Below are 20,660 nucleotides of genomic sequence, written 5' to 3' on the forward strand. Positions count from 1 at the left end.
GGAACTGAAACCTGTTTGACTAAATGCAAAAACTTCATCAGAGTGCTTTGCCTAAATGGATTTAGATCAATGAGAACAGAAGATCTGAATGTCAACCTTAAATAATTGACACTGACAGCACTCTAGTGGTTTTATAACAAAAACTACATTATTCATTTTTTAACTCTTATGCTCTGATCGTTAATATTCAACTTTAATCTCTCGATGTAACAGCCTGTTAAAGAAGAAATTTGTCGATGGGAAGATGGACTTGTCATAAAAGGGGAGACATGTCGAGTAGGTGCTACTTAGCCAGATAAATTCCAGAGAAAGGGCAAGGTCATTTTCTTCTGCCAAAAGGGTTCAAATAACTCCCAGGATGCACTGGGCATGCTACCTTCCAAGGTCGTTCCCTATTGGATGGACCAGCACTCCAGCCGGGTCTTCCTTTCTCTCCTCACAGGCTGGTGAGGCTTCACCCTTTGCTGCAGTGACCTCTTGCTCCTGCACTTCGTAATTCCACTCTCTGCGTGGTTTTAATTTTTACAGTTAAAGAAATGTACACAGGATAATGACATCTCTTATAGGGGGGGCGGCCGATATTGGTTTTCCAGGGCTGATGCTGTTTTTTCAGGGTTGATACCAATATTAGTAGTTCACAAGACTGACAACGGATATTTGGAACTGATAAGCATTTACAGTCAAAATTTAGAATTGGAACAATTCTGAAACAAATGATCATTTGTCATTTATTTGCAAACAGTATTTCTGTGTGGGCTGTAAAGCACTTTGGTGAACAGAGGAAGAATGGATTGAATAAATAATTGTATGTATGACCACACCCCTCCTCCTCTGCTTCCGGTCAACACCTTTGGTCAACACAGGTGGATGATGTCCAATAACATGATCTTAATTTACAGATCCTATATAAAAAAAGACAATGAAAATGATTTAGCTTCATTAATCTCCATAAAATCATATCTGTAGACAAAGCCCAGTAAACAATCCACTCTTTGACATCATCTGTGGAAGTCCGTCTCCATTATCGCATCACAAGTTTCTTGTCGGACTGTAAATAATGTAACACATTAAGTTTTGACCGCGCAGAAGTTGATCGCTAATGAACGACCACACCTGAAGCCCTCTGTCGTCACACGGTATCCCATGAGGTCCGAGACTGAACAGGTCGTTATCTACCAGATGTAAGCATAGCATCTCTTCTGTAAGAGAAGAAGAAAAACACATTTCTAAGTTTTAATATCGTCGGGACGAGAGGAATGAGCGATGAGAGGAAGGTTCGTGGAGGAGTTAGCATCTTCTGTTTACGTTTTTCTTCACACCAAGTAGAAGTGGTGAGTCAGTTGTGGTTAAACATTTATTATATTTAGCTATGTTGTACTGTATGTGTTCATGTGATGGTTACTGACATGCTACAAAGCTAAGGTTTACACTGTAAACAGTATTCTGAAAAAAATAAAATAATAGTCATGAGGATGTGTGGTTTGTGTCTAACAAGTTTTCTCACATCTGGATGATAAGATCTGTAATCCAGAGTGTAACAGCTATAGTAAAGTGCTCATTAATCCTTAGTAGAGTTTTTTTCTCCACATTTTACCTTCATAAATACATTTGAGCTTCTGTTATTTGATTATGTTTAGTTAAATCCAATGCTAAATGAATAAAATGAATGAAACTAGCCAATTAGTCCTGGTAGATGTCCTGTGAGACTGTCACTCCAGTTACCTCAAAAAAGAGGGAAAATTATTTACACTATTTCTATTTTTATAAATAGTGTATGTAAAGGATTACATTTATTAATCAAAACATTTCAATAGTTAATCGCGATTAATTGCATTTTTAATCACATGTTCGAAATTCCATTTTCGCATTTACAAAAATGCTAACTTTTATTTTGAATTTCTGTACTCTCTTTAGCTGAGAATACTCTACTTGCTGATTGAATTCAATCCTTTTGTTTTGAAAAAAAAGTAAGACCATTCTGGTAGATGGAAGGTTACAACATGAACTTAAGCACGGAAACAGTAAGTGGTTAGGGATCGCAAACTGACGTCAAACAGCTCAAAGGAATGGCAACAAAGGTCAATGTGTGATGTCATAAGGTCAATGTGTGATGTCATAAGGTCAATGTGTGATGTCATAAGGTGGATATTACTTTGGACTCGTCAGCTGAGCTGTCTGAGAGTTTGTTGAAGTGAAATGAGACATTCAAAGATGCAGCAGTGTCCTTCTTTTACATCACTGAGACTACAGGGAGACACTGAGGACGACTATCTACGGGGAGGCTAAAGGGACAAAATAGCATGTGCTTTAAAAAACGTAATGATGCCTTCATTTCAGACCTTAATTAATCACAATTTACTAGTTAATGGTGACAGCCCTACAACATTAAACTAACTTTACTGTGGAACATGAATAGAGGGTATCCACACCAGCCAAAATCGTACCTGATAGAAAACAACGTATATAATTGATAATGCAGTCTAAACCGTCATAAAAAGTGTGTCCAAGATGCCCAGCTCTGCAGTAATATATTAAGCATTGACAGGAGTTTAAGGTCACCTAGCCTGGAAGCTGTTGGAAAATCTGCCATCGTTTTTTAAATATTTAGTTTAAAAATCAAGAGATATTTCACCCAAGTTGTCCTGTGAACTTCTGAGGAAGCAGAGTATGCGTTGCTCTCTCTGATCATAAACTGGTTTATGATGAACTCATAACTCTTTTTATTATTATTATTTATTTCAGTCACAATAGTCAAATAATTCCCATACAAGGAGTTGTACACATATGGTCAGGATAGATAGAAACTCTGGAGCTCTGATGTGACGATAATTTTGGATATTAAGACAAGGAGGTCTTTCTCCAGATTTCTTCCCTCTGTTTGATTATCCTACTCTGATTGTTTGTGTTCATCAGAGCCGAGCGTGTGGTGGGAAAGGACCAGCAACATGGAGAGGTGGAATTGGACGCTTACTCAAACATCCAGAGGTACATAACGAAGGTGTGTGTTAGTATGTAGGGCTGACACCTCTAAATAGTTTTCTAGTCGACTAGTAGTCTTTATTCTAGGCTTGGCGTCTGCTAGTCAACAAATCATGATATATTTATTTTATACCTTTATTTAGATATAGGAAACAGTGGAAAGAGTCAGAAATTGGAGAGAGAGAGAGTGGGGAATGACATGCGGGAAAGGAGCTACATGTCGGATTCGAACCATAGCCTCCGTACATGGGGTTTGCACACTAACCACTAGGCTATCGGTGCCCCCCAACGAATAATTATTATATTAATTTGATTATTAACTAGAACAGCACGGAGAGTCCTGTCACTTTGGCCCTCTGAGCTGTAGATTGAAGACCTTGTAGATGAATCAGTTTGTCTTAGGCTTCTCACTAGAAAACTTTGTAGCTAGTGGAGAATGGTTGTGTGGCTTCATAGTAATGCTGCGTAAAACAGGCGCTTTACTCACTTACTGTTCCCAACATAATTCATTGGATCACTACACGACTTAACTAGAGCTTATCTGGACTCTCTCACATAACATAAAAAACATGCAACTTATCTTCCTCACAAGTCCACCTTCCGTAAAGGTAAGTAACACTTGAAAAGGACTGACAGACACTCAGACGAACAATGATGCAGCTTCTAGTTGGAGTATTAAACTTGAAATTTGATCAAATATTGAGAGGAAGCATGAGTGCGTTGTGTATCTTTGTAAAAAAAAAGCCAAAATCCTTCATAGGAAAACTAACCGTCCGTCTGGAACACATGTGTGGCATGCTCAGGTGAGTTGAGCCTTTCTTTCTCTGAAATCATAGAAATAAACATAATGATGCCAATAATGGTATTGATGTTGGTTTTGTTTGATAATGATGATTTGAAGATGTTTTCTATGCTGATCAGAGCTCTCAAGAACTGTCGTCAATGTTGTGCTTTGCCTCTTTGCAATGCCTGTCAGCTCCTGTGTGTCCAATCTGACTCAAAGCTGATCGTTTGCTCTTACTGACATTGTTCCGTTGTTTTCTAGATCCTTGCTTGTGTTGTACATACTCTCTGATGTACCTCGCTTTGGATAAAAGCGTCTGCTAAGTGAATTGTAGAACTATAGCCAGTGCAAAAAACACGTAATCGCCAGCTAAGCTCTCGAAAAAACAACAAAATCAGTTCACAGGCCAAGACACATGGCAGGTTGTTAGCAAGTAGCCCCATGCTAGCATAGACAGTCATGTTTTCAATATCTTTTGTAAGACTGAATTACATTTATCTGTTCTCTGTCTCGTAAATTCCTCTTAGACTCCTTCAGTTTACAATGGCCATGTGGTTGTAGACCCAATGATGTTGATGAAAACATGACAATGCTTTACTGTCCAGGTGATGTTCCATGATTAAAAGTTGAGTTCAAATGTCCAATTTCATCCAATGCTTGCTGACTTGCAGACTTTGTATGTACATTTTCGAGTGCCTGGGGGGTCTATCCAAGCGTGCAAATCATCTTTTCTACGGCAGGCCTAAAGCAAACTTTCTGCAGACGTCCAGAGAGTGCGCTTGGAGTGAAGACTTCAAAATAGCTGTTTCATTAATTTATCAAAATAACTTGAGGTATTTCTGCAGATGTAGACGTGTCTTTTCCATTGTCATAAATACAGGAGTGAACTTGGTTAGATCCTCTCTGGGAATAAGCAAACAACAAAGGTCACTCATGGAATGTGTTTTTCCACAAATGCAATTCAGTGACACACTGAGTGCAAGAAAATACATCCGTTGCTTGGTGGCAGTAAAATACTTGACACTCTTGTTCAGTATTTTCAACAAAGATGGAGAGGATGAAAAGACACAAGCAAGGCAAGTTTTTCAACGAATACTCATGCAATATTTATATGTAATCCAAATGTTTTGTGCAAGTACAAAAACATTTTAGATTTGTTTTTAAATCAAGATGTTATAGCTGTTACAGTTCTATGAGTCATACATTTGGGTTGTCTCTTTTACTATGTCTTTGTTGACGTGGGGTATGTTGAAAAAATGTAATGAAATGAGCATTTTTACTCGGTCTTGTCTCGGGTCCCAGACTGGACAGACTCTGGATTTTAAATCAAGACTGGTCCAGACCACCACTGACAGGCTATCTTTCCAAGTCATTACTGTGATTAGAAGGAAAACACCTCTTATGAACAAATATCTTCAGATCATTTGTAGTTTTATTTTTCCCCTGGCTACAGCTGCAACCTACCCGGTGTTACGATCTAAATGAGTGACAAGCCCCCTGCACGCAAGATAATGATTTTTCATTCATATTTATGGTCTTGGTCTGGCCCTGCCTTGGTCTTAGTCTTGACTCGGTTTCGATCCTTAAATGTCTTGGTCTCGGTTAGTGTGGTCTTGACTACAACACTCTATGACCTATGTTTTTATTTCAATAAGCACCTGAGAAATGAAAAAACACACTACAAAGTAAAGAAATAGCAGGGGTTCTTTTAATGACAGCGTACAGGCTCACTGTGGCAATTATCTAACAGCTATCATTAATTTGATATGTAACGCATATGGATTCGCTTAGTTGTCGAGTCAGATTGTTTGGACCGGTGAATACAGCTTTGTTTTTATATTTTATATTTAAAGTTTCACAGTGTTGCTGCCACAATATTTTGTCCAGAGACTCTTTGAATTCTGACTACTCCATGCAGTGGGTGTATTTTTGATTAGCATTGTTTTCTTTTGTAGGTAGCCAACTTTTCCAAGACATTTCTTGCAGACTCCAGTCTCACCTTCTGTGATGTGTTCACCATCGACAGTGGAACAAGGTTGGTCTATTTTAGTATCATTCATTTTCCTAGCTTAGTCTTAAACAGCTAATGTACATGCATGTTTGGTAAATTAATTTGCTGCCACATTAAATAACATCCAATATTTAGAAGCCAACAGCATATAGCTACTAAAGCCATTTATTTTAGCATTGTCCACACGTTTATGACAATGAGGATACATTCAGGATTGGTGTCTGACCAGGGTGTACTCTTCTTGTAAGCCCTGCTTTATCACTCAACATTTTTCTTTTATGACTCTTAATCAATTCTTTGTCTTTAATATCTCTCTAATAAAATAATAAATAATAAAATGTTACGGGCACATTGTATCTGAATGCTCAACACTTTGCTTCTCCTAATTGCACTAAGTTAGGGTAAGACATCAAGATCAATCTTTATTTCCAGGACAAGCTGATATAGGGTTGTATTCAGTTATATTGCATGTGAGGCTGGGGGCTGCTCGCTACAACCACAGCCCTCTGCTGACGGCCACTGGGCAGTTTGTGGTTGAGTACCTTGCTCAATGGTGCCTCATGAGTAGTTGTAGGAAGAATATTTCTCCTATATGTGTGAGGATGTTTGGTTGTTACTTGTCCCTGGTTTATGTTGACACTGCAAAGGGGTCAAGCAAGGACCCAGAGGGAGGGGGCTTGGCATTAGAGGATGGAAGGGGAATGGCGGTGTTAGACAGGGAGACACTCTTAAGACAGCCTGCTGGGCATGGTGTCCTGCTTTCCTGTAGCTGGTCCCTTGGCACTTAGACTGGCAGCAGCATGGAGGGACTCCATCCCAGCAACAGCGTCATAGATTTGGGCTGGGAGCCATGGGTTCCCTAGCCAATCAGGGCACACACAGTGCCAGATCACTCTAGAGGTAGCCAATAGTAAGCCTTGGTGTGCTTAGTGTCATCCCTCCCAGATGTGAATTCCTTTAGACCCACAAGGTACACAAATGCAGACACAGACATGCAGTTGTAACTCAAAGACAGAGTGTGCACACATTGAAAATAACTGTATGTACAGGTACAGGAAGGGTAACAAAAACAGTCTCTGTTTTTCAAGTGAATGTACTCCTGTGTCATGGCATTTATTCAGTCCAGCTCAGAGCGGACAGTATCTTGAAATGACTTCACAACTTGCGTAGCACATACAGGACACAACCCACTACTTCTGTATGTGGAGCTATGTCTCACTCTTGTGGACAATCTGAGTATTACTGGGATGCCAATAATGTAAGAGAAATATACTACAGCATTATTAGCCTATCATCAGGGAACATTATTTACATATAAAACATTTCTTATAATAAAATCAAAAAGCAATTACTGGCAATCTTTGTTTCCAATTCATGAATATTTATTTTCTCAATGCACAAATGATACAGGATTTGTTTTCATGACATTGGTAGCATAATCTCAAAAGAATTGGCATGTAGAAAAGTAACAAGATGTAAAACAGTGGAAAGGAACATGATGATGGGAGCATTTCTTATCCCATTTAAAGATTAACAAGACCAGATACAATCAAAAATCTCCAGAAGTTCACTTTTTGATCTTGAAAGTTGATCTGTTCCTGTGATCGCCATCATTTAGTCTAAAAGGGAAAAAAAAGGTTTAGTGGTTATAGATGTGGGACTTTTTTTATTTTAGTAAAAGACTTCAATTTAAACTCCCAAAACACTTAAAATTACTGGAGTAATCATTAAAAAAATTCAGAGATGTATAGATAACTCAAGAGATATGAAATACTCTGCTAGAAGATGAAATCTAAATACCAAGGCTGTGTCCGAAATCACTCCCAAATTCACTAGTGAACATGCCATTTTTGAAGTCCGAATTCTAAGTGAGCATGATCATACCTTTATATAATCCACTCATTGTATCCCACAATGCATTGCAAAAGTAGTGCACAGATACACAAATGAATTAGTTTTGGTGCACTAATGTTTCATTATATCAAAAATTCTATATTTTATATTTATTCATTATTTATGACTGTTTTGTGAAAATACACTCAGTATAATACAGGGGCGGCGGCTGTGGCTCAGTTGGTAGAGTTGTCGCCTCTCAACCGGAAGGTCAAGGGTTTGATCCCCAGCTGGGCAACATGTCCAATGTGTTCGGGGTTAATGGTCAAGACCCTTAACCCCGAATTACTGCTTCGGTGGCGGTGTATGAATGGGATTAGTTGCTTCTGATGGATGATACTACATAGCGACTACTATCATCAGTGTGTGAATGGGTGTGACATGCAGTGTAAAAGCACTATATAAGCTAAAGTCCATTTATCATTTATAAAAAGTTATTACTAAAATTCATGATGTTATTTTCCATTATTATTGATTGGAGTTAAGCTGCACGTTTTAGTTGCGCGACAAGGACGTCGTTGTCAGTGGCAAACAAGTAGTGTCTGAAAGGTTTTTTAATATTGCTGAGTGAGTGCACTATATAATCCACTAGCTATAACTCACTATGTAGTGAGTAGGGAGTAGGGAATGAGTGTGTGATTTCGGACACAGCCCAAAACTACTAAAACTGCTGTTGCTTACCTTAAACAGGGTTGCAAAGACACCGTAGACGATGGAGATGAGGAAAAAAACGAGAAATGTGAAAGCCATAAACCAGCCTTCCTCATCTTTGTCTTGGATCCTTTCAGCATACATAATATTATCCAAAAAATCACAGCTCTCCAATACGTCTGTGAAAGAAACGAAAGGAGATTTGTTAATAAATAACTATACAACTAACTGTTACCAAAAGGACAATAATTATCAACTGATAAAAGTACACAACAGTTACAGTTTCACCTCAGCTGAAGGTTACATGGAAAAGGTATTTTATATTTTCACCAGGACAAGCTTGCTTTTTTTTTTAGTAGATTCAGCAGATACTACAGATTGTTCCACTGAAGTGGATTAAAGTATTGATTTTATAAATGTTTTTTTTTCTGGCATTTTCTTTCTTTATTGATAGGACAGCTGAAGATAGATGGAAAACGTGGGGAGGAGAGTGTGGGGTAGACATGCACCAAAGGGATGGGGCCGGGACAAGAACCTATGACTGATGTGTCGAGGATAAAAGCCTCTGTACATGTGGCACCCGCTCCACCAGCCAAGCCGACCAGCACCCTGGAGCACATATCAGTTTAGTAATTACTTTCTGAAAAACGAGTGAAGTCAAACTTGATCTGGGTTTGTTGTCCTGAGCTCTGTGTTCAAACGGACAGGACTGTGCGTCCTTCAGCTTGTTTGTGTAACTCAGAGGCTCAAACATGTCTCATACATGTTTTTTTTACGTGTACCCGTCCCTCTCCAACTGTTAGCCCTGCCACCAGAAGCAGTATGTAGAGGCATAATGGTGAAGTGTCATTGCAAGAGCACAACTAAAGGACATCCAACATACTTTCTGAACTGAAGAACAAGCTTTAATACTTTAAAGAATAATAACAAAAAGAATAATCTTTGGGCTTGCATATCAATACAGAGAGAGTCTTATTAAGAGAGAGTCAAAACACTAAAGGAAGGGTGTGGGAGGAGGGAAGGTAGTGCACTGAGGAAGTTTGATTTTTGTCTGAGAGACTGGTGCTAAAGTGTGACATCTACTGGTTTGAAAGTTACATAATATACCTTTAAACCCAGGTTCTGTTCCTTAGTACAAAAATTTCTATTTTCAACCCAAATGTTTGGAGTGCTAGCACACTGTGTAATTCATCGTAAGTTATAAAAGGCATGAGATACCAAGGAAGCTTCCAGTACAAATTATTGGGCACAATACAGTTTCACTACAGTATAAAGAATAACATCATTGATCTGCAGTCCTGCTTGATCTATAATAAACAGCTCACCAAACACATCCTTTATACTGCTTTCAAGGGGCATTTCGGATGACTCATGTCTGACAACGCAAGAATATGTGGACTCCTCGTGCACAGTTTTGGTTATATTTAGTCTGCTGCTCATTGAATAAGTGCTGCTCCCGGTGTACTTCCATGCAGGACTGTTAGTGTAGCCAGTTGAAGGGAGTCTCTGGCCATCTTTTTTCCAGTACACTATTATGTTGGATGGGAAAAATTCTGACACCAGGCAAGTAAGTGTGAGGAAGTGTGATGTGGAAGCCTGAGAGGCACTTGGTTGTATAATCTTCACTGTTGGTGGACTGGTGTCTAGAAAAACACAGAAAACACAGTTATCACTTGAACCTAATTATTTTTGCACAGCCAGTGTAACTTATGTTAAAATTATAGTTTATTAATCCCGTGTTTTAATGTAAGGCTTGACTTTTTGAGCTATGCTGAACCATTTTGAAATTGACTATAAGCGATGAGAAAGAGGTAAATCCATGTCTTAATGTATAGCTACCTTTGCATTTCTTTATATGGTCCTTGTAGCTCTGTTTGGAACATGGATGCTTTCCCTCACATGACACGTTTTTATAAGAGTTCCAGTCCTCTGCTGACACGTTAAGGAAGCTCCGCAAAGTTTCTGTACCGTTGCCGAGACTCACTGGTGGCTCTATATGGGCACGATGGGTATATGTGTTTCCATCTACTTTCCAGTTGATGGAAATATCTTTTAGAAGAGGGCCAACCAAAAGGCAGGTGACAGTCACTTGTCCCGTGTTCTGATTCTCCTGGAGTGGTGGTCCCTGAATATAGACCCCAACTGATTGAGATGATGCGGGAGTAACTAAAAAAGACCATGACATTAATGAAAAAACAATAATATGAATGATTGACTTGAAGGTAATTCACTTACACTTCAGTCAACTATTTGATCATGGACTGTGGGGGCTCATTTTACCTGAACAGAGGCTGATCTCCTGTTGAACATCTTTCTTCAGAATTCTGTCAGAGACTTGACAGGTGAAGTTTTTCCCCGTTTTCCACTCTTTTTGAGGGACAAGAAGTTGACTGGTTACTGCCACACGTCCACCTGCACCCATGCTGATGTCATAGGTCGAAGGAGATTTTTGCTGGGACTCAGAAGACCATTTGATTTGAGGGTCAAAGCCCCATCCAGAGCACGACAGTCTCTGTTGTCCAGATTCTTCACCTGGGACCAGAAGGAGCTCCACTGATGGATCCACTTAATAAGAGATGAAACAATGCATCAGGCAATCAAGCTATCTTAGATGGAAAATTATAACGGATTAAATTACCAAGTTATAGTTGGAAGAGTTGGTCCTCTCACCAAAGATAATGCCAGTAGAGTTTGATGTAGAACTGCCAGAGAAACCTTGGCTTACTTTGCAGTAGAAACTTGTGTTTTTCTTCCAGTGATTTTGAGGCACAGAGAAGAATCTACTGATTGAATGTGGTCCTGGGGTTTGAGGAAGATCAACAAACTGTTTGCCAATAATAGCATTCGTATTAGTCTGTAAGGTGACAGATAGATCCCTGGAGTCGGACTGTGTGATGTCACACTCCAGCACAGCACTGTCTCCCTTCAGCAAATGTGGGAGAGATCTTCTGATCTGAATCAATGGAGGTCTTACTGCAGGCCCTTTATTATGCAGAAAGAGAACAAAGCAGAATTACATTTAAGGCACTAAATTCATCACAATACCCCATGAAGAGGCGTAAGTAATATTTATGGCAAAAATAGTTTTTAATTTGCTGAGCCTCTTTACCTGGAACAAATGTAACTTCAGTAGAAGAGAAGCAGTGATGTTCAGCCTTACATTTTAGATTCTTCAGTCTTTGCCAGCTGCTTGATGAAACTGTCAGAGTGCTTATTATATGACTTGCATTAGTGACCTGGTTGATGTGTTCTTTGGAGGGAGAGTCATCATCCAGCCTCCATGTCACAGTGGCATCAAAAATAGTGCAGACTGAACATGTTGCCTCAATGTCTGACTTTGCCTCCATTACCGTCTTGAAGCTCGGGGTTTGTAAATGCATGGCAGGAGTGGTGCTTGGAACGACTGCAGAAAAACAATCATTCAGTCTTATTAAAACTGCTCAATGTGCTAAAGCAGGCCTTTTAAATGAAAGTGTCCAGGGAATATAAGTAGATTTCATATTTTGTGCCACACATACTTACTTTGACAGACACTAATTGTCTTTGTAAATTCAATGTTGTTGTGAATCGCCTTGCATGTATAGCTTGAGCCTTTTGCCCACTCCTTGCTGTTTGGCTCAATCTCACTGCTAAAACTAAATGTTTTTTTCACTCCCTCCACGGTCTGCAGCTTCCTTTCGATTGGATTAATCACTAGAGGGTTGTTGTCCAGCTTCCACTCCACACTCAGTTTATCTGGAAAGAATCCACTCAAGGTGCAGATGAGTCTGACCCCTAAGGCTTTGAATTCACCTTCCCAGACAGGTTGTAATGTGATGTTTGGAGATACAACCAGCGGTTCTGTAGTACAGAAGATAATATTTTATGACTTGCTTCCTTCTATTACATGTTAGCATAAAAAAACAATATGAGCTGATTTCATATAACCATTGATACATACCTCCAGATAATCAGGTTTGTCTCAATACTAAGTGTAATATCTTTTTTTCAGGCTAGATGGCAGAGTTGTACCTTTAAATTGTATCTTAAAAGTTATTTGGCGATAAGGCTGGGAGTCTGTTGCACAGATGTGGCGGTATGACAGGGCAGAGGGGTCAGGGTAAGCAGCAGGCGGAAGCATTGAGTAACACCCAGCTCTCAAAAAAGCACCAAATTACAGAAGTGAAACAAAGACAAGAGCAACCGTGCATCACAGAGACCAGGTGTGAGGTGTGGTTATGCCAGTAAAAGAAACAGAACTAACATTTAAATATCTCATATCATTTTACATGCATGATTAAATAGGTTTCAAACTTTGCTAAAGGTTTAATAATAGATTCAAGAACATAAGCAACTGTAAGATGTTCGCATTCATGGATTGAATCTCTCATGGGTTGTTCATTAAAAGATTCTGGAAAAGTCATTAACAGAAATGCAATTTATTACTTGAAAAAACAAATCACACAAATGCAGATTGCTCAAAACAAGACATTGTACAAATAGGATTATTATGTGACAAAAATGTTCGTGGTGGAAATGATAGATAGTACAGTTTGAAAAAGAGAAAAATATTGCAGTTTCAATGTCAATGGTTAATATTTTAAAAACATCATAATGACATGGTTTTTTGTAATAAAATAAAGGACAAAGACGGTTACTTACATGATACTCTGAATGTATGCAAAAACACTGTGAAAAATACATTCTACAGAAAGTTCACCTCATTTAACCTGAAAAGACAAAGAAAATAAACGTTGATCATTAAAAATACACCACAATGTTTACATCCCTGCAATTCAGTTAGGCTTACTGCATCATAAAATACCACATAGAAGACTTGCCTGACCTCGTCATAACAACGCCCTCCATAAATTTAACTTAAACAGTGTACAACAGTACAATAAAGTATTACTTTTGGATTTCAAAGGGGCTCTTGGTTATTTTTAGTGAGATCAACATCTGTTTAGTGTGAGCAAAATTTAAGTTTTTACAGTATAAAAGCTTTACAAATGAATTGTATCAGGTTTAAAATGTTGAACTTTGTGAATTCCACAAGTTTACAGAGTAGAACAATTTTTTTGTTGTTCTTCGTTAAGCATCTCTCAGTCTATACACTGTAAGTCTAATGTATTATTTTCACTATTTCAGTTGAGCCTGCAACCCTCTGTAACGTGATTCTGTTTTAATGTTACCCCCTGAACAATTACCATAAATTGTTGAGATTTGGCTGCAATCACTTTTTGAATGAATCTTCAATAAAAAAGTGATATGCGAATGATAGTGTAGTCGATGGTAAATATTATTTTAGTTGGCTTTAGAGTGTTTAGTTAAATTGTAAGACAACACCAAGAGATTCAGCGTTCTTTTCTTTCTGGTTAAATTAAATCCATGCTTGAGGGTTCATTACCTTGAAAGCAGTGGTTGCAATGGTGAAAACCAGAGTAATGAGGAAGAGAAGGATGAAGGTGAGGGCAGGTTCGGCCATGTTATCTTTTTCTGCCTCCAAAGCGTCGCTCCATTGTGTGAAGTCTGGATGAGGTTAAAAACAATTATTGAGTTAATACGTACTCTACCAACTTTGAGACAATGACCTAATTCTACTAATGTCTAAAAATCTATTAATTTACCTACTAGTAGTGTTTGGTCAAGACCACACTACCCTAGACCAAGACATACCTGAGACCAGAGTGCTCAGAGGCCGAGACAAGACCAAGACATTTAGGGATCAAGACCGAGTCAAGACCAAGACCATGGCAGGGCAAGACCGAGAAAATGAAAAATCATCTTCTTGTGTGCAGGAGGCATGTCACTCACGCAGACCGTAACTCCATGAAGGTTGCGTCCATAACCGTGGATAGAAATCTTATTAAGAATGAAGGAATTTAAGAATTCTTTAAAAGAGGAGCATTTCCTTCCAATAACAGTAATGACGTGGAAAAATAGCCCATCAGTTTTGGTCTTGACTGGTCTTGATTTAAAATCTGGAGTCCGCCCAGTCTGAGACCGAGACGAGACAGAGTAAAAATGTTTTAGATTCCGAGACGAGACAAGAAAAAAAAAAAAGTGGTCTTGAGACCAGTACTACAACACTACCTACTAGGTAAATAAGTTTCATAACCTTTGCGGTAAGAGTGGATTTAATCAGTTACTTAGTCCCATAGATGACAATAAATCAGTAAAATACAGTACTGGCGTCTTTCTTGTCATAAATGTCATGAACAGGAGATCATATTCATTAAAGTGGTGTCTTGTTGATCTTGAATTGCTTTTGAAAGACCCCACTATTCTTTGTGTGGCTTGTATGACTTAGCTTTTGAAGCAGTTTGTTGGTCATTTAACGGCAGTACCCCGGAGCTGGAGTTAGACCTCAAGCAATCATCTCATGTTTGGGGTGCAAGACCCAGAAGATTAAACATGACGAACACACAAAGACGAGTACTACACACACTGTGAATGCATATCTACAAACAAATAGTGTAATATGTTAAACTTAACTGGTCTGAACTCTGTAAGTGGTTGTGTTATTCTACTGAATACAGTACCTTTTAATTATATGTATGCAGTTAAGTATAAAGTTGATACTTTATTGTTATTGCAAACAATGCTATGAATCCAATTTGCTGATTTGTTAACCTGATTTTTGTTAGGATAGCACAGTGACAGTACACATACAACGGACATGTAGCTTGAAATACTGAGTAAGTAAAGACGGGACAGCATGCAACATAAATCAACAAGTTCAACCTTTTTTTTTGTTTTTATTTTGCATTTAAAGACAAACACAATGTCAAATCACAAGCAACAAACAACAGAAGACAGATGGAGACAAAAAAAAAAAACATCTACTGGGCCTTGCACGTTTCAGGGATGTTCATGTTGAGGTTGACCAGGTTGATGTTTTGAGAGGTTTTGGACCCAATGGACCTGACAATAGCTTTAGTTGTGTTAGTCAGAGACTCGTGGTATATTACACAACTAAACACTGCATCACTCTTGTTCCACTGCTCGAAGCTGAGGGATAGCTGGCTATATGCCGAATAAGATCCTTGGTTTTCTACAGGTTCTGTGGTATGGAACCCGAACTTTGAGTCTGCTTTCTCGTCATCAACAAGCCAAGACACATAAACCTCCTTGGGGTAGAAGTCTTTCACATAGCAAGACAAGGTCACCATTTCTTTTCTAGTATGTTCTAACGGAGGCAGCATAAACACTGATGGACGCTGAGTCAGTCCTCCTGCAAGCATGAGAGAACAATTAAACCTTCTGTCAAAAATTTGAGAACATACTTTTCTAATGGAAATCTCTCCTACAAATCCAACTTAAAAAGATCACTGATATTTGATAGATATTACAGCATCAACACACAGAATTTTAGTGCATGACTAATAGTGTTCTTACCAATATTCCTTTCAAGCTGTTTCTTGATGGGGTCAGTATACTCCGAATGTACAACATTACAGAAGTGCTTTACCCCACGGCTCCAATCATCAAAGGAGATTTCAAGGGGAAGGCTGAATTTGCCTTTACCTCCTTTGCTTCTAGTTGTTGAGGCAGCAGCCATGTCCTTCCCTTGCTCGTCTGTCCAATAAATCTTGTCTGCAGAGACCTTATTTACCGTGACCTCACACACTATTGTTCCTTTTCCTTTTGAAAACAAGTCATCCATTGAAGGGCCTTTGATATTTATATCCACATCTACCACAGAACATCCGGGACCTTTAGAGTGAGACATAAGGGAGAATTACTGAATAGAAATGGCTGAAAACCAATGGAAACAAAAAAGGAATCTGAACACAATTTACTCAAAGTGCATCATTTACTCACATGTAATACCAGTTCCCTCGTTGCTCCCATCGTTCATATCGTTGCTCACAGAAGCATTCTTGTACACTGGACCTTTCAAACCTTTCCCCTTAAACTCGCATACATACTTGGTGTCTTGAGTCCACTCGCTGGCTGGTACTGTGAGGAAACTTGCTGCACTGTACAGAGTTCCATTCTCTGTCTTTTTTTCTTTGGCAGGAGTTTGGTCCACATATGTGTCGTGGGGGATTACCCCATCGTTTTTCAGCCATTTGAACTCGTACTGCTTTGGTGCAAAATCTTTGGCAAAGCATGAGAAGGAAACCTCCTCTCCCCCATCATATGAGGAAAACACTTTAAGAGTTGGCTCCTTATAAATCGGCGCTGTAAAACAAAGATATACACAAATATATGTTTGCGCAAGCAGGGAATAAAACGTACAAGGATATATATGCAGAAGTAATATTTTCAAAATGCAGTCGAGTTCGAAGTTAACTTAATTTGACTTTTTGACTTGTGGCTTCTCCTCAAATTTACACTTTTAAACGGAAAGACTCAGGAGGAAAGAATAACATTACTAAACAGCAGAGCTTGAATGCTCACTTCTGCATATATATTTACTGCTCCAGCAAGCAAACATGGATCAACCCAAAACTTAATTATCAGCATACAGGTCAATCTATCTGCATAACTTTAATTATGCAGATGGATAGAAACAAGCATGGCACATTGCAATGCTGTGATTGTAGACAGGTGCAGAGGATATGCAGAATATTAGTAAGGAGTAAAATAGACCGAGTCAGCAGCGGAATATGCATGAGAAAGTGTCAACCTTCTTATTTCACCTCACTCTTTCGTTTGCACGCCAGATTCACTAATTATTAAAGTAAAAAATATTAAAGGATATTTCCCAATATCTCACATTAAAACAGTGTTTTTTGTTGATTTTATTATCTTTTATGTTTCAAATTCATTTGAAATTGAGTATATTTCTGTAGTAGACTGACAGAATCATGTTAAAGAAATTCAGTTTTGTTGAAAAATTACACCAATAACTTAAACATTTACTTAATTATTACTCTTATTATTATTTGCAGTAGAAGTTTTTGTAGTAGTATTGTAATTATAATTATTACAGAAGTATTGTAGTACTTTCTAAGTGTACAGTAAAATACATATCTTTCTAATCTACATGATGTAGATTATTTTATAGGCAGATTATTTGTATTTATTTTATATCTTTATTGCATTTTTCATAGTAACATTGTAATATTAACATATTCTATATTTATTTAACACAACCAGATATATTAATTGATTTATCTGAATTAATTAAAATATTCGTTCTAATTTATTAAATATGTCCTGACACATTTTACAGATCACAGTGAGCCTATCAAGTACGACCATTTTTACTGCATGTACATTTCTATCAATGCAAATTTAAACAATATAAAATGAGTTTAAAAATGCATGATAATATATATTATCATCTCTGCCATCTTAACCTGCTACATGTAAAAATCAGCTGCTATAAGGTATTTATATGACTTAGCAGAAGTCTTACGTGAAGTCATGATGAAAGTCCCCTCTCCGTTTCCTGCTATGTTTGATGCGATGCATTTAAAGGGCTGCTTTGCGTCCAAGTCCTCCTTGTTCACTTTGATTTGACTGATTCCTGTATAAACACCACTCTTCTCTACTGGAGGATACTGGATGAAGTCCGTAAAGGCAGTTCCAGCTTTGCTCCACGCGTAGGTCACCGAGGAGGGCGAGAAGCCGGTGGCAAGGCAGCCAAGAGTGACGGTGTTTCCAGTCTGAGACCCGCATTGTATCAGAGGAAACACGGTTGGTTTGGATGAAGTGGCTAAAAAAGAAAAAAAGAAAAGAGCAGAAAAAAAATACTGAAATGAAAATGAATCATTAAAGAAATTTGTTATTAAACTTAAATCACACATGAAGAGAAGTTGGCTCACTTTTAACAGATGGCTTAAAGCATTGGATTGAAGAATACATTTTGACACCTTTACCTGATGTGGAAACTACGCTCCATACAGTTCTTCCATCTCATCTGCTATCTCTCTTTTTTACATGTTATTGTTTGAACTAACCTTCACCAGTAATATGATTTTTGTGGTTTTCCTATGTTTGATTTTTTTGAAGTCTACAACTTCGACTACAACCGCTCTTAGTTATATTTTAGACTGAATAGATGAAGATGTAAATTCTTTGAATATACGGCAAATTATTTAGTGGCAATTTTTTGTTCTTGACATACTTTTATTTAAATCAAGCAAATAATTTAGGAATTCAATTATTCTTAACTGATGTAACGGTTAAAGTTGTACCTTTTCTCCAGTAGTCAAAAGAAGTAGAATAGTTACTTCAAATATAAAAAGGGCTACGTCTGCTTATGTTTTGTGCACTACCAATGGTTCTTGCAAACTTAACTTGCTAAAAACAATCGACATTGCATCTTCTTACAAAGTTACTGTTCAACTACATGAAAGTACCCTACTTTAAAAGTGACATTTAAATCTGAAGTATCACTACTTTAAATGTAACTTAAAAAAATGACATTTTGCAGTGCAAATCTTACCTGATGTCACCGTTACCATTGTGCCTTTACCCCAGTAGTCAAAAGCATCCCAGTTATCACAGTAAAGAAAGTCAATAAGGACTTGTCACAAAAACCTATCACTGTAATATCCCACAACCTCTTGTTGAATATTTTGGTGTCGTCAACAGTAAATAATTCTAAGTAAAATATGCATCTTTGAATAGCATAAAATGTAAACCGAACTCTAAACTCTTTACCCGGCTACAAAAATGAGTTAGCCGTTTTATCGCTGACCACTTTCCCGTGACCACATCAAAAAGATAACATTGCATCAGTAATTGAATAAGACATTAAATTCAGAAATGTTAAAGATACATACCTGAAGTTACAGTGACCATTGTGCCTTTACCCCAGTAGTCAAAACCGTAGCCCCAGTTATCACAGTGAAGAAAGTCAATAAGGACTTGTCACAAAAACCTATCACTGTAATATCCCACAACCTCTTGTTGAATATTTTGGTGTCAACAACAGTAAACAATTCTAAGTAAAATATGCATCTTTGAATAGAAGTAATCTAAAACTGAACTCTGCAGCCAGGAGTTTGAAGTCTTTTGCAAACTCTTTACCCGGCTACAGAAATCAGTTTTCTGTTTTATCGCTGGCCATTTCCCGTGACCACATCAAAAAGATAACATTGCATCAGACATTGGATAAGACATTAAATTCAGAAATTTTAAAGATACATACCTGAAGTTACAGTGACCATTGTGCCTTTACCCCAGTAGTCGAAAGCCCAGTTATCACAGTGAAGAAAGTCAATAAGGACTTGTCACAAAAACCTATCACTACCACAACCTCTTGTTGAATATTTTGATGTCAACAACAGTAAACAATTATAAGTAAAATATGCATCTTTGAATAGAAGTAATTTAAAACTGAACTCTGCAGCCAGGAGTTTGAAGTCTTTCGCAAACTCTTTACCCGGCTACAGAAAACAGTTTGTTGTTTCATCGTTGGCTACTTTCCCGTGACCACGTCAGAAAGATAACATTGCATCAGACATTCGATAAGACATTAAATTTAGAAATGTTAAAGATACATACCTGAAGTTACAGTGACCATTGTGCCTTTACCCCAGTAGTCAAAAGCGTAGTCACAGTTGGACAATATATTAACCACGGCATACAAAAACCTGTTCTCAGGAATCAAGATATTTAACGGTTCGTAATTTTTAATATTATCTAACCTTTTGCATTTTATATTTACCTCTACAAGTATCAACTCAGAAAAGGCATGATTTCCAATACAAAACACAAATAACATACAGTATTCAAGGTGCCTCAATTAAATGTACCCCAAAATACGAAATCTGATTTAAAAACAAAATATACAAAACAAGCAGTTGACTTACCTGATGTGACGGTCACCATTGTTCCTTTTCCCCAATAGTCAAAACCACCGTCACAGTGAAATAAGTCGACACATTCAGCATACAAAAACACACCATAACGATGTTTTTCATGCCGCTGAGGGCTAAATATGTTAAATAAAACAGTAGTTTATAATTTCTTAAATATGAGGACAGAAAGAGCCTTTTTTACCTGATGTGACGGTCACCATCGTTCCTTTCCCCCAGTAGTCAAAGTAGTAGTCACAGTGTAATGAGTTAACACATTCAACATACAAAAACAAGCACCATAAAGATTTTCCTCAAGCCACTGAGGTCTAAATATGTTAAATCAAACAGTATATTATAAATTCTTAAATATGAGGACAGAAAGAGCCTTTTTTACCTGTTGTGACGGTCACCATTGTTCCTTTTCCCCAGTAATCAAAAACACTGTCACAGTGTTATATATCACAGCATTTATCATACAAAAAGTGAACCAACCACTGAAGTTGTTATCTAAATTTGTTTGTCATCACCGCAATTTCATTATGAAGATTAAACGTTTTTTTACCTGTTGTGACGGTCACCATCGTTCCTTTCCCCCAGTAGT

General features: G+C 37.9%; 1 long non-coding RNA gene and 2 gene segments (V, D, J or C); 1 reads left to right on the top strand and 2 right to left on the bottom strand.

Moving 5' to 3' along the window:
- The first annotated feature begins 239 nt into the window (after positions 1–239).
- LOC132954550 (uncharacterized) lies at positions 240–6,216 on the top strand. The gene is made up of 3 exons (XR_009665780.1): positions 240–318; positions 2,914–2,985; positions 5,719–6,216. It is a non-coding gene; the product is annotated as an uncharacterized LOC132954550 (long non-coding RNA).
- A 918-nt stretch (positions 6,217–7,134) lies between these two features.
- On the bottom strand, positions 7,135–13,380 carry LOC132995281 (Ig heavy chain C region, membrane-bound form-like). The segment is given in 7 exon segments: positions 7,135–8,497; positions 9,644–9,961; positions 10,158–10,484; positions 10,599–10,883; positions 10,989–11,300; positions 11,428–11,721; positions 11,841–13,380. Coding segments are annotated over 6 exon segments (1,755 nt in total).
- A 1,655-nt stretch (positions 13,381–15,035) lies between these two features.
- Positions 15,036–19,426, bottom strand: LOC132954413 (Ig mu chain C region secreted form-like). The segment is given in 6 exon segments: positions 15,036–15,531; positions 15,696–16,013; positions 16,131–16,484; positions 17,668–17,967; positions 19,040–19,123; positions 19,408–19,426. Coding segments are annotated over 6 exon segments (1,467 nt in total).
- Positions 19,427–20,660: the final 1,234 nt, after the last annotated feature.

This window comes from Labrus mixtus, chromosome 20, assembly GCF_963584025.1.
Source record: "Labrus mixtus chromosome 20, fLabMix1.1, whole genome shotgun sequence".
Lineage (NCBI taxonomy): Eukaryota > Metazoa > Chordata > Actinopteri > Labriformes > Labridae > Labrus > Labrus mixtus.